At 37.5% G+C, this 16,908-nt stretch overlaps 1 protein-coding gene across 2 annotated transcripts; it reads right to left on the reverse strand.

The window, feature by feature from the left end:
* Positions 1 to 4,012: 4,012 nt before the first annotated feature.
* RB195_000378 (uncharacterized protein) lies at positions 4,013 to 13,182 on the reverse strand (the record flags this gene model as incomplete). Of its 2 annotated transcripts, XM_064196683.1 has the most annotated exons (9): positions 4,013 to 4,057; positions 4,106 to 4,211; positions 6,899 to 7,023; positions 7,084 to 7,137; positions 8,900 to 9,005; positions 9,318 to 9,427; positions 11,848 to 11,914; positions 11,981 to 12,150; positions 13,114 to 13,182. In XM_064196683.1, the coding sequence occupies 9 exons, from the start codon at positions 13,180 to 13,182 to the stop codon at positions 4,013 to 4,015; spliced, it is 852 nt and encodes a 283-aa protein (XP_064052563.1). The 2 variants fall into 2 exon arrangements, with proteins under 2 accessions (XP_064052563.1, XP_064052564.1); XM_064196682.1 differs by lacking the exons at positions 4,013 to 4,057; positions 4,106 to 4,211 and having other exon boundaries at positions 6,895 to 7,023.
* Between the last annotated feature and the right edge of the window lie 3,726 nt (positions 13,183 to 16,908).

Consider the following 16,908-nt stretch of genomic DNA (forward strand, 5'->3'; position numbering starts at 1 on the left):
CGATCGATCGACTGCAGACGACGGATCCTCTTGCCGACTGCGCTACACTCGCCTCGATGCAACTTGCTACGCGCGAGAACGAAGACGATTCTGTCGTCGTCCAATGTCCGCCATCCAACAAGTATAGCTCGAATAGGTAGCAGAAGCTCTATAATCTGCACAATCACCGATGCATTAGAATGACGATTGCCATAGTTATACTGCTCGTAATAAGTAGTGTCGTTAGGGACACGGGTACAACCAAAACAGTTTCACACGCGCTTTTTATGGATTACTAAAGGAAAGTGGGCGTGATCGCACTCACACTCCTGAACTGCTCACATATTCCTATTTATTCGCCCAGAGTTCCGAACATCGTTACGATTTCGCGATACGCTGCCTTAAGTAGTTTTATAGGGTTTTCAGGAGAAAAAAAACCGCAATAAGTTTAAAATTTATTGCCAGGAATCAAACGTGGATCAAGACATTATGTGAACTTATGTTTGCTACTTTGTTAATATGTAACGAATAGTTGGTTCAACCGATTCTTTTTTTTTTCTACAAATGTAACCGTGAATTCGAGAATGTTCTCTTCCTGATAGTACCATAACACTATTTTACAGATTCCAAAATTTGGAAACAAGGTGGAAGAAAATTTTGGCATTTGGTTCCTTAAGTAGTAAATAGGGGTTCAGAACGTAGTTTACAAATTTCACAGCATAAAAGCGAACTACGCTCCGCTATTCCATAAATCACATGGATCAAGAGCAGGCAGATCAATAATTTCACAATAAAACAACTTTTTACACTCGAACGAGTGAAAAACTGAAAGAGATGGTGAAGCGAATCTGATCACTCGTCAAAAGTTTTTTCTACGGCTGAATGGATCCATAGGAGTTCTCCTGATTTTTTTTTAAAACTTGTTTATTTGTCATTTTACTACCTGTAAACTACATCTCAATCTACCTGAACGAGCACAACATGGAAATTTCCCCGAAATGCTGCCCTGGAAACATTGGCAGTTAGAAGCTTTGAGGTCCCGATGAAACCTTTCCGAAGTTGTGGATGAACCTGTTCGTTCGCAAAAATTTCTAGCTTTACCATCTCGAAAGTCAAATAGACGCCTTTGCAAAGGTGTTTTTTCATCGAAAGCGACATCTACAAGTTTTTTTTTCCAGGTTTTCATCCTGGATTAAGTTTTCAGTCGTCAGCTCACATATTTTATTTTAAATTAAGTGTGAAAGTGAAGTGTTTGGCACGGCTAACCCCTTCAAGGATAGCGTGTTCGACTTCAATTCTATATTGTAGTCATTTTAAGAAAGCGTTATGCGCCTCTGACCATGAATTGTGGGTGTTGCTATCCTCGATAACAATTCTCGGAATTTTTTAAATTTTATTACAAATTTTATCGATTTCGAAAGGATTAGGGGATTTTCTGGCTGACCGAGAGCGATTTTAACCATCGAGCGTGCTGTCACCGGGCGACCGAAGCCACGTCCCAGCACTACGCTGCTCTCCCAGCCCAGCACCTTTTTTCCCTCGCGAAATATTTCAATCATTTGGAAATGTTTTGAAAAAAATGGCTGTAACGCCGACGATTTCCAGCCGTCCATGTAAGTGCATTGGACAAAATATGAATTTTTAGCTAATTTCGGATTTAAAGGTTGATTTAGCAGCTTAGCAACTATTACTTAGCATCGATTAATTGCTACAAGGATTTGTAACGGAAAATCGTGGTCCTAACTTGTTCTACTGATCTAACGGTGCATCTAAATGACAGTTGAAAAGTGGTGGCAACAATTCTCGAGAAAAAAAAGAACTCTTTCAAATAATACAAACATTTGCCGAAGAGGGGGGAAAATTTTATAAAATAAAATATAATGTAAACAGGTGAACTTATTTTCCAACTTAATACATTGTCTTCTAAAAATTATTGAAAAAAAGAGGAAAGAAAATTAAAAAGTATATCTCCCAGTATTTTTTGAGCGTCTATATTTTATATGTTATGTATTTATATATTTAGTTATACTACTATATTTTATTATTTGGTTTTATTATTATTATTTACTATTATTACTATTTATTTTTATTATTTTTATTATTTAATTTTATTATTGTTATTTATTATTATTGATTTTTATTGTTCTTATTATTTTTGAGCATCTATACTTTATATATTATGTATTTGTATATTTATTTACACTACTATACTTTTATTATTTGGCGTCTGAATTCGTATATTCTATTCTATATTTCTCAGACTCACAACACGACGAACTACGACTCTACAGTATTTTTGATTGTTTTTCCAGAGATGTATTATACTACCATATTTCTGTAATATAGTGTAGGTAGTGGTGCTTTTGAAATCTACTTAAAACAAATTTATTAACAGCAGAACATGATTTTTAAGATTTTTAAAATTTTAAATCCGAGAAAATATGATCTTGGAATAGACCAAAGAGTGGATGGAATCAATGTAAAACGCATTCGTAGCTGAACCACTATCGAAGAGGCGTCGTTATCACTCCTCCCTCATGAACACGTGGAAAAACCGGCAAGGAAAAAGAAATTTCTAGGGAAACGCGACTCGTTTTTTTTCCAGCAATTAGATGCTTTGATTCCTCTCTTGTTGTCCTCTTCCAAAATCCTATTTTTTTGGATTTAAAACTTGAAAAAAATCATACATTACTTTATATTGTTCTCAGCGAATCAATAAAAGCAGGTGAGCGGCGATAAGATTGCTGTTAGGGCACAGACTTATGCAATTATTAGACTTACATCTAGTGCAGAGGCTACAGCCGTGAATCGAGTATTTTTGAAATAGCAATTGAAAATAAAAATAAAATAATAATGGTAATAAAATTGAAATTAACAGTAAAATCACTTATTCTCGTCGTAAACAAAATTTAACGAAAAAAAACCCTAGGAAAATTTTCAGTAAAATTAGTCTCATGAAACGTTGTGCTATCCTATGACTATGACCTATAAGTTCTAGGAAGAGGACATCCTGTAGGCTGATATGAACGGATGCCACTAAAGGATCTAGAGCCTGCTTACGTCGTTGATAACTCCTGTAGGTCTTAATACCTAACTTCTTGAGTTTTGGATGAGTACCAGCTCATTTTTGTTCGGAAATCGTACGCAGGACTAATCCATCTGTTCATTCTATTCTTTTTCCTGCTTTTTATTGCGTATTTTCTGTATTTGCTTGCATTCGTCCACGTCATTGAGCGTAATAAATAAATAAATAAATACTATATTGAGCTTAACTGCTCCTGAATAGGCATCTCGAAATCTGTGCACCTGGATACAGTTCATTTTTTACTGCTTACTCGTCATTAAACTTGCCATTGAGCCTAATAAATAAATAAATAAATAAATATCCGTAGCGTGACAAATATAAGCTTTAAAACTCAGAACCCACCTCAGAGATTCCGGGGGAGTGATTTTAAGAAATAACAGAACGTAGTGGTCGGTATTCTGACGGGGTATATTCTGACGACAACGGACAGCTTGTGGTGGTGGGGGTCGCGGCGGCGGTTACCAAGGGGAACGCGTCGTAGCACACAAATGGAAGACCGTGTGAGAGAGAAGAGGGAGAGGAGCGAACACGGGTTGAGAGTGCTTCCATCATGCCATGTGCCGATCGGCGGACGACGACGGTCCCCCCGTCCACCCGTCCCGCACACCTGCCTGCTCTACGGCTGCTGATAAGGCGAAATTGCAGCAAGCACTATTTAGATTAGAACCGTGGTGTGGTGCGCAAACAATTTGTAGCTAACAATTAGCCGCGTCGCGAATACCGCGGCGAACGTAGAATCACGAATCGGCGATGAATCCCTAAAAATCGGGAAGAGAACTATTAGCTTGGCGAAAAAGTTCGTAGACTTTTGTATTATATTTTATTTTGAATTAATTTGTTTTCTTAGTACTGCCCATGTTCGATTCTCCCTGAAACATGCCATAATTTCATATGTAGTTTTGATTGATTTGCTTGAGCTGTAGCCAAGATTGGTATTTATCTTCTTTATCAACTAACAGTTAACGTTTCGGCCTTTTTGGCCTTCCTCAGAGCCTGGAAAAATCAAAGCCCTAAGTGACTTATCCTCATTGCAAATCCTACCCCGGAGCGGCGCAGCGGTGGCCCTGGTCGTCGGGCAGCTATGGTGGCGAGACCTCGTCTCGGTTGTTCAACCATGTCGCAAAGCTGTCCGGCTGGTAGCCCGGTCCTGGGGAAGAGGCTATAGACTGGGTAAAAGCATCACCCCACGATCCTGAGGTGGGGCAGATTTCAGGTAGAGTATTCTTATAAAGGATAGTAGATTATGAAGAGGAGGGTGATTTCGTCCATTTCTTCCTAATTGTAGTAAAAAAAAACTGCCCGAAAGATGCGGCGCTACACGAGGCTGGCGCGCTCCAATTGAAATCGTTGTAGGAAATAGTGCGCCCTATCGCCCGAAGCCGTATCGTCCGGGCCATTTTTTTACGGCAATTAAGAAGAAATGAACGTCTACTAATACTAATCTACGACCCCGTATACGAATACTCCACCGGAAATTCGTACCACTCCAGATTCGTGGGGTGATGCCTTTAAGTGAGGAGTGGTGGTGCGACGATTCCGGTGCCAGGCTGCTAGCTTGCTAGTGCGATAAGCCGACAGAGGACAACATCCCCGTCGCGTCATACTGCTAATGTCTACTGTGTCTACTGTCTATGGATCGAACCAAATGGAAGACAACGAGCAGAAAGGCGGACCCTGCAACAACGCGGGAAAGCGCTACGAAGAAGAAGAAAAAAAAGTGACTTATTCTCTCAAGCGCCTCATCGCCCTACAGAAAGCATTCGAACGATGACCGAACTCAAAGAACGACACTTCTACCACCGGTTACCTCATTTGCTGAAATTTGGTATCGTAACAGACCATCACCGCACCACAACAATGAGTCGCAAGGGTTTCTATATGGGACCTAGCGACCTGCTCCCGTAGATCCGACCCCGCACAGAGATTGATAAGGAAATTCATCATTTCCGTTCATTTTTGCACTTTTAAACGGCTATCCAAAATCTGTCCAGTGTTCTGCGCGCTATGACTTCACGGATTCGATGAATAGTGTCTTCTATCTTCGGATTTCGAGGTTTTAATGACATATTCTACGCTGTGCTCCGAATTTGTTTTCTTCTCGGTAAAATGTTTATATTATTTGAAAGAACTCTCTCTGCTGTATAAAACTATAGCAATTGTTTTTTTTTTGAATGAGTCTTTTTGAATAAATATTTTGAAAATTATTTTTCAGCCTCGGAAATGAAATATCCAGAGAGAGAAAATCAGCTCGTTCGACCCCTACTTTTCTTCAACGTTTCTGGCGATGTCAAAAAGCTGCCGCGGCCGCTCAAGGCATTTGCGACACGTACAGAAAAGGTGCCGTAGGCGTGTCCGCTGCACTAGAAATGGTTTACGAAATTCAAAAATGGTGAGTTTGACTTCGACGACACGCCTCGCATCAGAAGACCTCCTAAATTCGATGAGAGCTCCTCTATTTCATCGAAGGAAAACGATAATTCTGACAACAAATTAGTCAATAATGTATTCTCGATTTTTGTTCACAACCTGTTCGTATCTTTCAACTAATTTGTTGATGCCGTCTCGCAGGAAATCACGGGAAAAACATCGTTTTCAATACTGCAGACTTTTGCCTCCTGAGTATTCTATTTGTAAACCTGAAAATAATGAAAAATTATATTATTTAGGGGCGGACGTAGTGTAGCGGTTAGAGGTTTCGTTAGGACTGCACGATCGATGGTTCGATTCCACCCCAGTGCTCACCAAGCCTATCATCCCTCCGGGGTCGATAAATTGGTACCAGACTTGTCTGCGAGGATATAGAAACACTGACTTGACACATCGACTAGCCACCGCAGGTCATTGTAGAGGCCAGTTACACGTTCGCAAACCTCAAACGATTCCGAATTGAAGTGAACGTGGCGGCGCGGGTCCCAAGCGGATTGATTGACGCCGGATACTTTATCCTTTATCCATTATATTATTTAAAGAAGAGTCATCACAGCTTTGCAGAGCAGAAAGAGCGCTTTCAAATAATACAAACATTATACTATCACCAACAAACTAACGCTATCACTAAAACCTGTTCTGGATTTCTGTTTTTCCAAATATAAATTATTTTAAAAGTTTTCATATTTTTCCTCACAACCTTATCATTTCAAATCAAGAAAAAAATTCATGCAACTGAACCTATTTGTTACTATTCCTATGAATTTTATAATATTTCTCCTTTGCCGCAACATACGCTTCAATCCGTTTAGACTACAGAATTCTATTACGAACACGTTCGGACACTTACTGGATGGAAGGTCCTGATTGTAGTATCACTCACCGCATCACTTTACTAAATTTTTTCATATCTTTTTTTACATTTTCATTTTTCATTCATTTTTTTTACATTTTTATACCACGAGACAGAATTTTCTTACGGGATTCTATTTTGCCTTCTATTAACTTTTGATTGTATTACTTTTCATTATTTATTTATTTATTTATTATTGGATTATTACTATATTATTATTTTCATTATTTATTTATGTAGGATTTTATTCTATTTAGCTTCTACTAACTTCTATCTTTAATATCTTTTTATTTTCATCATTATTTACTATTTATTTATTATTGGGAGGAGATTTCATTACAGGATTCTATTTAAACAATACGATGTCGCTAAATTCCCACAACGAATGCGATCGAGCAGAAAACTTGGGTTTTCCACAAAACTTCAACTAAACAGACTATTTACAATTTTCCTTGATTACATAACTATGACAACTGACTTCTGTATACGTATGGAACAAGAAAATAACGAGGATTAAGTCGAGAACACTACGGCATGGAAATAACGGTAATCACGCTGTATTTGATCGCTTTAATTTCTGGATTAATTCGTATCGGCGGAACATCCTCGCCGGTGGCATATCGAACGATTCCAAAGAGATATCGTGTTGTTGTAGTAGACGAAGTTGTTTAGCCACGTACTGTAAGCAAAGAGACTACAGTAACGGGATCGATCGGCGAAACACGATACAGTAACTCACTTTTGAACACGGTTCTCCACGTTTGTATCCAGCCCATAGTCTTCGTAGCTGCACCTAAAATCATAGTAACCTTTTTTCCGTAAGCACTGCTGTATGGCGATCGTAAACATCGCCGTTATCGATTTTTTATTAGCTCTACACGAGGCGCTCCAAAAAAGTAAGAGGAAAATTAAAAAAAAAAAATTAAGAAACAAAAAAATAAATTATTTGTCTAGAGGTAATCAACTCTCAAAATGATCTCTCTCTTAATGCCTTTGATGTTATCCAGGAGAAATAAACAAATAGCAATGAAAATTGAAAAAATCAACACAACATTTTGCTTTGCCGAGGTCCATTGAAAGTCGAACAATTCGTTCATCGTGAAAGATGCTCAATCGGATGCGAATCATGATGTAGGGGAAATTTCTACGCTACGTTTATTTGACGATCAGAAAGTCGCTCTCTCGGCCATTCTGATCCTCCTAATGGTTAAAAAATAAAAATAAAAGAAAGAACATTTAAGAATAAAAAGAAGGATAGAAACATGTAAGAATATGTAAGATAATGTAAGAATATATAGGAAAAGAAAACGAGAAATGCTTTTCCGAGCATATGGATTATTGACGGGATCAGTGGATTAAACGTATTCTTCCGAAGGTTGCTATGTACAACAAAACGGTTACCTCTTATATAATTGCTGGAAAAAAATGGCAGAAAAGGACTGCAAAAAATAATATACATATTAGCATAATATATTATATAATATATAATATAATATAAGACATTACATATAATATATAACAAATCTACTATGTAATAAAACATAAAATAAATCATATAATATATAATACAGTACATAATAAATAGCAATATAAAAAACTGTAAAAATCCCAGTTCCCAAATATACACAGAGGTTAATTTTCAGCAACATAAAACGAGTGTTTAGAGATCTTTCTCACCAATTCTATGATGTTTCGCTTGTAGATGAGTGTTATCCTGGTTCATGATAACGCCAAACCTCAGGCACATACGATACGCCACAAAAGACTCGGGGAAAAAACTGTCCAGTTAGGCTGTGGAAATTTACCACATCCGCCATGTTGTTCCCGGATTAATCCAGCTGACTATCAACTTTTTTATTGTCCACGTTTTCCTATTTTTCACTATTTTGTCCAACCATCTAGCAGGCATGAAGTACTGATCCTTAAACGATGTTTCGCGCCGATGACCTGTCCTTCTTCTCTGACTCTATGTAGAACCCCTGAATTCTATGAGCGGGGGAATTTTATCTCTTATTGATCGATGGAAAATTGTTATTGAATCGTTTAGTGAGTATATTGCTTGATCTCCTGATTAACGAATAAAAAATTTTTGAGTTGAAACTCTTCGCGAAAAAAAACGGCACCACTTGCTCCGGCACCTCGTAGCTAAGTTGCAGAATTCAGGTGCACGTCCCTTGGACGAACACGAACGCCTCATGAAGTGCTCCACAATTTGAAACGAACTTCGCTGAACCGTTTTTCGCCAACCCCAATTGCCTCGCATTGTACAATTTCAAATTGCTCGCAAAATGAGTTTTCCCATCAATTTAACTATCACATTACAACGACTCACTAAAAAAAACCTTGTAACGATCGTCAATTTCGACAAACCACTTGATTGTTGGCAAGTTTCAAGCGAGTTGCTGTGAAACGTAGGAAAAATAAAAGTTAATGGTAAGGTAAGTTGAAATAAGTAAAACTTCGAGTCTTCGAGTTCATAGAAAAGTGAATAAATGAGCGCCTGAAGAAGATAAAATAAAGATTAAATAAAAATAAAATAAATGAATCTCTGATACCTGAAGATCCCATTCGAGTCGATCGATAAAATGTGGAAGCGAACATTCAAGAGCGGGTGGATGAAGAGCTCTTCGTAGTGAAGGTGGTAGATTGAGAAGAATTAATCTAGAATTTTTTCTTATTATTTATCAACTGTTTTTTTTAAGGTACGTTAAACGTTGAGAATTATGAAGTTAGCGAGAGAATTTTTCCAAATAAGTTATATACAAATACTATAAAAATAAATACAAAAACGTATAAAAATAAAAAGTATAAATATAAATATATAAGTATAAAAATAACGTATAAAAATACTCCACGCGTTCTCAACCGCACAAAAGACGGAGTAAGCGCAGAATGAAACTACTTCTTTCGCTTCAGCATTTTATCATAAGTTCTACAAAAAAAATTTATAAACTTGAATAGAAGTATAGTTACCGTGTTTTCTTTTGTTGTTCCCAGCAATTCCCGTTAGGATCGCGCTCGTTCCAGATTTTAATGATTCTCTCACGAAGACCTTCGGGAAATGAGTTAATCACTTCCGGAGGCTGAAAAAGGAACAAGAATTGTGGCAGGCTGTTCCTTGGGCGAAGTTTTTGAAGAGGAAAGTTAAAAGAAGGATGGGAACGACTGTTCCTTTAACTCTTCGAGGTCTAGTTGAACATTTTTGTCAACTTTTTGGTGGATATTAAAAAAAATTCTATAGGGCAAACTATTTTGTAAACTAACAACCACAAGTCAATTTTTTCCCTCAATGTTAAACCGTTCCGCTTTTCAAACCACATTATTTTTTGATCAAATGTCCTAAGTCAGAGGTAAATTTGATTTTTATATAAATCTTAATTGTTGGACTAATGTGTTCCAGAAATTATTTTTGTGTAGACATTTTTGTTCTACCAATCATATAAGTGATCATGATCAAAGTTTTATGTTAAGCCTTTCTATTTAACTTCACATAATCAGTAGTGTAGGAGGGTCCATCGATTGGATAGGATGGTTCTTGGATACAAGATTATCACAATTATTGAGCTATGTACCTACTCAATTAAAGGGATCACCCCACGAATCATCAACCAATTTTTATTTATTTAGACTGCAGTCCAAAACATAAAACACACTAGAGGGAAACTAAAGAGCAGTTGATCTCCTTTTGTGGAAGGTCTAGATTGGCATCTCGAACCATAGGTGCCAAACGAAATGGCATGGCAATTTAGTAACAAGAGCATCTTAGTTATCTTAGTTCATCTTCTCTTTACTCATCCTCCATTTCAAACAAAGAAGGTGCTGTCAACACTATGTTAGGTGCTAAATCGTTTGCAGTGTACTTGAGAGGAAGCGCAAACATTGGCTGGCGGTATCCCTGGTTCTTATGGTTGTGAATCCGAACGCCTAGAACAGCAGTCTGGGGTGATGTGGGTTTCAGGTGGGCTATGCCTATATGAGATCGTAGATTATGGGGAGCAGAGTGATTCCGTCCATTTCTTCCTAACTGTCGTAAAAAAAAACGACCCGGAAACTGTAACGCGTGCACAAGGCTGGCGCGCTCCAATCAAACTCCTTGTAGAAAATAGCGCCCCCGGAACGCTCGAAACCGCATCATCAGAGCCGTTTTTTACGGCAATTAGGAGGAAGTGAAAGGAATATATGAATACTTCACTTGAAATCCGTATCACCTCAGATTCGTGGAGTGATGCCTTTGAGTGAGGGTGAAGCGCTCATGCGGTTCAGGAATATACGGATTTTTGTTGCGTGAGTGGGTACATGGCTAAATACTTAAGCAAGTATTGTGTTTAGGAACCACCCTATATTATCTGTAGGGCCTCCTGCACTACTGATTATAGATCTCTCCTTGAAATGTAGCAGGGTCAGTGGAGACCAAATCGTATTGTGTTGAGCTGGAGTTTGTGCGCCTTGATAAGGAGGCAGGTCAGCAGGTCAATGTTGAGGCAAACAGTGGAAGAACAGAGGAACCCAGTGGATTTTACTGTCCTCTCCAATCCTTTTATTTAGAATTATTTTAGAATATTTAGAATATTTTCATTTAGAATTTAAAATGCAACACTATTTCAGAAACTCACTAACCGAGGATAAAGACTTTACTACTGCGTACTTTGCGTACTGAGGCTTTTTGCAAGTGTCTCTCTGTTATTGGAACTAGTGTGAAAAGTCCACAAACTTCCTAACTTTGTCACTTCTGTATGACTGTGTTTGTTTAGAGTTAATGGACTCTCAAACATCCTCAATACCTTCTTTTTGAATGAGAAAAAAACACCGTTTTATTTTCTCATTAATCCCTTTGAGCCTACATGCTCCCTATAATTCAGGATCTTAGCAATCCTATTTTATCCAATTCCTGGAGCATCAATTCGATACCGTTGGACACCCACGCACAAAAATCTACCAATTTCTGGCATTGGCCCACCATTCCGACTTCTTGCTCATTGCTTTGAAAAAAAAACACTCCGCTTTATTTTCCCATTAATCCTCTGGGGGCAACATGCTCCCTCCAATTCAGGGTCTTAGCAATCCTATTTTATCCGATTCCTGGAACATCAATCCGATGCCTTTGGACCTCCGACGAAAAATTTAACCAATTTCTCCAAAATTTAACCAATTTTTCCACCATCCCGACGATGCAGTGCTCGTCTAACTGCTTTCTGGATTTTCGTTATATAAATTCATTCACCATACCTATCTCGCAAAAATGCAGCTATGAACTACATCATGGGATAGAACGATGGTTAACTCTGGCTAAAATGTTTGCGCACTCGGTTCACAATTTTTAAAAACTTTTAAAAAAAATTTTTAATTAAAAAAAAGGATTCTTGCCTATGCAGATCGTTGTAGGTACAACTACACAGATAAATAATCGATGCTAAAGCATTTCCTGTAACTATAAGCTTCAGACAAATTATTACCGCCTTTAATTCCTTATGGTTATATAATATCCTGTATGGAAATACCGTACCTTACATTGCTTCCATTTTCTTCTAATTTGTGCTCGTTTTGCAGGACTCAACTGTGCGAGGACGTTCCTGCAGCATATTTGTACTTATGATCGTATCGTAGAAGATACAGTACACTTTGCCGTTGCTGCTCACCTCGTCTTAGATATTTCTTCGGAGCAATTACCACTACCATCGTAAAGTTCCCAGATTGCATGGATTTCCCGGGAGAGATCCGGTGGTAGTTGTAAAGTGAATGGAGGTTCTTTGCACGGTGGATCCGGTAAAGGAGAATCGTACACTCGCCTTTCAAATACAGGTTTTTGCTGAAATATAATAAATCCTACTTCTTAAATTTGTCATATAAAAACAGAAAAAGTTGTAAATAATAGCAAAAATAAAATTGATATAAATAAAAGTAGAAGTTAAACTAATAATAAATAAAAGTAGAAAAAAACTCATTTGGATGAGCTTTGTGATTCAGCTGAAGCCAGTAGCCAGAATCTTTGACTTATCCAGTAAAATGGAGCCGTTACCACTTGATTCCGTCAGAAAAAGCGTCGAACTATATTCATATTCCACAAAAGTGTGGGTCTTTTGAACGCAGATTTGGAAATATTCAGGAAAAAAATCCGAAAAAAAAGAAAATTTGTAGGAATTCGAAACAAGCACCAGTCCATCATCAACTTCAAATGCAGCAAATAACGGTTGGTCATTGCTAGTATACCTTTGAAGCTTATCCAGGGAATCGGGAACTTACGTCGCCCTAAGCTTCGTTATTTCTTCGATAATTTAAATATTTTCCTAAAACTTTTTTTGATTTTATGGCAAACTTATCTCAATTTTTATATAGATCCCGAATAAATATGTCATGGATTTCTCGAGGGAAGCCTTTTTCCACTAATACGTCGTAAATATAAGTTTGTGATGTCGGCGCATTCGGGCATACGACGAAAATCGCGTTACGTTGCGCTGTAGGATCGGATCTTCGACGCAAAGCGTGGATTTACAGTAAACATAGCACTTAAAAGTATATTCTACAATGAAAATAAAAAGATTTAATTTAATTGAGATTTTAATTTAATTTTTAATTGAGATTTAATTTTTCCGTAGAAATACCCCTCTAACACCGATACCCTAAAAAAATAGAAAGATGGTAAGGATAACAGAAAGATAGAAAAAGAAAAGAAAACGTAATAAATGGGAATGGTGCGAGTGTCTATGAATATGACCTTATGATAATCACTCGACAAATATTTTCAATTATTTCGAGAAGAAAAAAGCGAAACCTTTGAGAGTCCTGCAGCGAATACCGAGACGGTGAAATATTGAATTATATACCACAACAAATTGTTCATCAATGTGTCCTGGAAAAATATTATAATAGAAACAGGTGGCACGAAATTAATAAAATGAACGCGAAACTTTAAATGGAAGAGGTTCCGAAAAAAAAGAAAGGTACGGATATACGGTAGATTAAACTGCTTTCTTCTGGAAGTAAGCAGATCACTTGAAAATCTCTCACTCAGTAAAAAAAATACATTTCGAAGTTTAAAAATAGTCGGAAAATTTTAAAAAATAGTTTAAAAAACTCCAAACAAAGTAAATTAAAGAAAATAGTTTGAAAATTTAAAAAATTCCTCCGAAAAGCTGTTATTGAACAGTTGCCGTCAACTCGTTAGTACTTGAGGTGAGCTGAGGGAAAATACGAGGAACCGCCCACGTATGGGTAGCCATTATGGAACCAGTGAACGAATAAAGTGTGACGCAGTTCTTATAAAGATTGAAGAAGAGTAATGTGAAGATTTTCAGGGGGTTTTCAAAAAATTCCCATGAATAAATTTTCAATAACAATGAGAAAATCTGAAAATTGAAAATTTTTGGTCCTACAGGGAAATATTGTGTATCATTGGACGTCAAGAGAGACGGATGTGAGGAAGGACAGAGGAAGTGCTGGAGTGAGAATAATTGAGGTATAATTAACAGTGTTCTGTTCTGTTCCTCATCTCGCCTCGCAAGAAGTTTCGCATCGACGCTGCGACGAACACCCAGGGATCTTATGGATAGGATGAAATTTCACACGAAAATATCGATAGAAACTTAGAGGCTGAAGTTAGGAATCTTTCTCCACCACTTCTCAAGTTTCGGAAAACTCTTCCTGGTTTCCATCGCTGCCAATCGAGTCCAAATACTTTCTGCTAAGGAAAAGTCGATAACGTCGGAGGGGGAAAAACCAACCAGATGAAAAGAGGAAAAATTCCGCAAAAACCACGGCAGATATACGTAGCCAACGTAATGAAAGGTGGACACTCCAAGAACCAGTTCCAGAACTGTTCCTCATTATTCCTCGGTTGAATGAACTCAAAATCAACACGCTAGTTCTTGAGTGTACTAAGGAAAAGCTTTCTGTCGTGAAATTTAAGCTACAACTCTCCGCCGCTCCAGTCCTCAAACCCCGAATTGAAAATTTCTGGAGTTTTCCGAGCAGAAAATAGATCGCTCGTTACAAAAGTCTATTCTCAAAAAACTTCTAAGGAAATGAAAAAAATAATAAAGGATAATAAATAATAGAGGATAATAAATCGTCGACTTACCGATCCATCACTGTGGGAACCGTCTCTCCTTTGTTCCTGAAATTTCGTTCCACACATGCACAGAGACATACACACGCGACAAACTAAGCCCGTTATTATATAGCAGGATATTTTCAGTACAACTTATCGATAGTCCAACGAGTCCAAGGATTCCACTATCGAGAACTTGCAATCTCTATGCCAAAATTCAAGGAAAGCTGAACTTTCGCATTTTTAATACATTTTAAAAATATATTTTAGAAACAAGTCTGAGTTATCTAACACTGCTGTCCACAGGAGTGGTCAGTGACACCCAAAACCTCGGTCTTTCACTCCTTAAAGGCATCACCCCACGAATCTGAGGTGGTGCAGATTTCAAGTGAAGTATTCGTTTACGAGATGGGAGACTACGGAGAGGGAGGTGATTCCGTCCATTTCTTCCTAATTGCCGTAAAAAACGGCCTGGAAGATGCGGCGCCGCAGAAGACTGGCGCGCTCCAATCGAACCTCTCGTACAAGATGGTGCGCCAAAACGAATGAAGCTGTGTCTTCCGGGCCGTTTTTTACGGCAATTAGGAAGAAATGGACGGAATCACCTCCCTCTCCGTAGTCTCCCATCCTGTATACGAATACTCCACCTGAATTCTGCACCACCTCAGATTCGTGGGGTGATGCCTTTAAAGCAGATTGGAACTGAAATATGTAAAGTAAAATGTTTTTGGAAATTTGCCAACAAAGTTCGGAAACGATTAAAAGGATGCCAAGGACGGCACAGCTTTATTCTCATAATTGCAGGCGGTTTTTGAGCGAAATGATGGATCCATGAAGCTTTCGCATGCCCCCTAATTCACATAGAATAGTTAGGTACGGTGGATACCAGTTTAATCCGTGGACGACAGCACAGTTTTTTTCCGTAACGAGCGTCGTCAATCGACTTTCACGAACTACATCGGACGTAATAACAACAAATAGTAATAAATTCACTAATTAAAAAAATAAAAAGTGATAATGAAAAACAAAATTAAAAGAATAAAATACTAGGAAATTATGAAAAATAACCGTTATGAAATGAAATTATGAAAAGTGTGCAGCTCTGATCGGCAAGCCGCGCTCTTGTCAATTAATGAGAAGGGAAATAGTTCGATTGCTGCAACATCTCAAGAACCTTTTTTCCCTAAGAAAATCCATTTCTTTCCAGGATAGACATCGCTAAGCATTAGCGTTTAAATGTTTGATCTACAGATGTTCCTTAAGAGGCTAAAGGGAAGAAACTTTGCAATCGTAGCGATGTTCTCGGGAAGAACAACGAGAAGAATGGGATCCTTTTTTCTTTCTACAAGAAGAACTTTCAATCAGTCTCATATGCTCATAACTGTAGATGTTCCCATTTCTCTTAATGTCTTTTACGATTTAATGAGCCATATAATGTTTTTGTGAGATTTTTACTTCTTTTACAAAGAATTTCCTAAATAGTAAGTAGTAAAGAACAGTTATTATCACTTAAAACGTTCTTTCCTACCACGGTGCATACGGCTCTAATAACGCTTCATAAACAGACAAAAACGAAGAGATGGGTCGTTGTACGCAACGGAATCGTACTTTCAAGGCAATCATTGAAAGTGTACTTTGAAAAAAAAATAATAAAAATGTTCCAATAAGTCCAATAAAATTCTAATGTTTAAATCTACGAATCTCTTCTCAAGAGCTGTAGGGATCGAAATGTTGTTCTCGGAAGAACGATGAGAATTTTTTGGTTTCTTCTTCAATCACTACGAACTACAGTACTGGTACGTGCTACGGTACAGCACAGTACAGTACAGCACAGTACATACAATACAGCACTACAGTACTAGTTCCTATTTTTTTGCACCAGATAGGATTTCTACTGTAAAGTAACAGTGAAATAAGCGATTTTACTCATAAAAATTTTCTCGTTAACACAAATCAAATTGAGGTTTTTTTTCCCCGAATTCTCTTCGATTATAAATTCACTAAAGAATTTTATGTGAGTGGAAACTTGGCGCACTTGGACCGTGAAAAAATATGCTAAGAATTCAAAAATATACCGGATTGATGCATAAATAGTATCATTTAAGCTAAACAAAAAATAAATAAATAAACTTCAACTCGCGTACAGAGAAAAAAAAACATTTTGTCCTTATGTAACATGTTATTTGGATGGGCACTTCCGTCTCTACAAGATGATATTTTCAGTTTTTTTTTGTGCTAATTAAATTTTTATTAATTTTCAGAATAACAAGTTGAAGAAAAACAGATACTTTTTCTTTTGTTCCACTGAAAAAGAAAGCTTTGTACACGGAATAAAAACTATGGGATAAAGTATTAATAATGGAATAGTAATAATAATAAATAGTAGAAAAGATAGTGGAAAAATATTCATAATAGTGAAATCATAATCGATATCTATGAGTGTTTTTTTTTGGAGGTGGGAGTAAAGGGAGGAGAAGAGAAAGGAGAAGACGTGAGGAACCAGGTGGGCTTTATATGTTA

This window comes from Necator americanus, chromosome IV (assembly GCF_031761385.1).
Source record: "Necator americanus strain Aroian chromosome IV, whole genome shotgun sequence".
Lineage (NCBI taxonomy): Eukaryota > Metazoa > Nematoda > Chromadorea > Rhabditida > Ancylostomatidae > Necator > Necator americanus.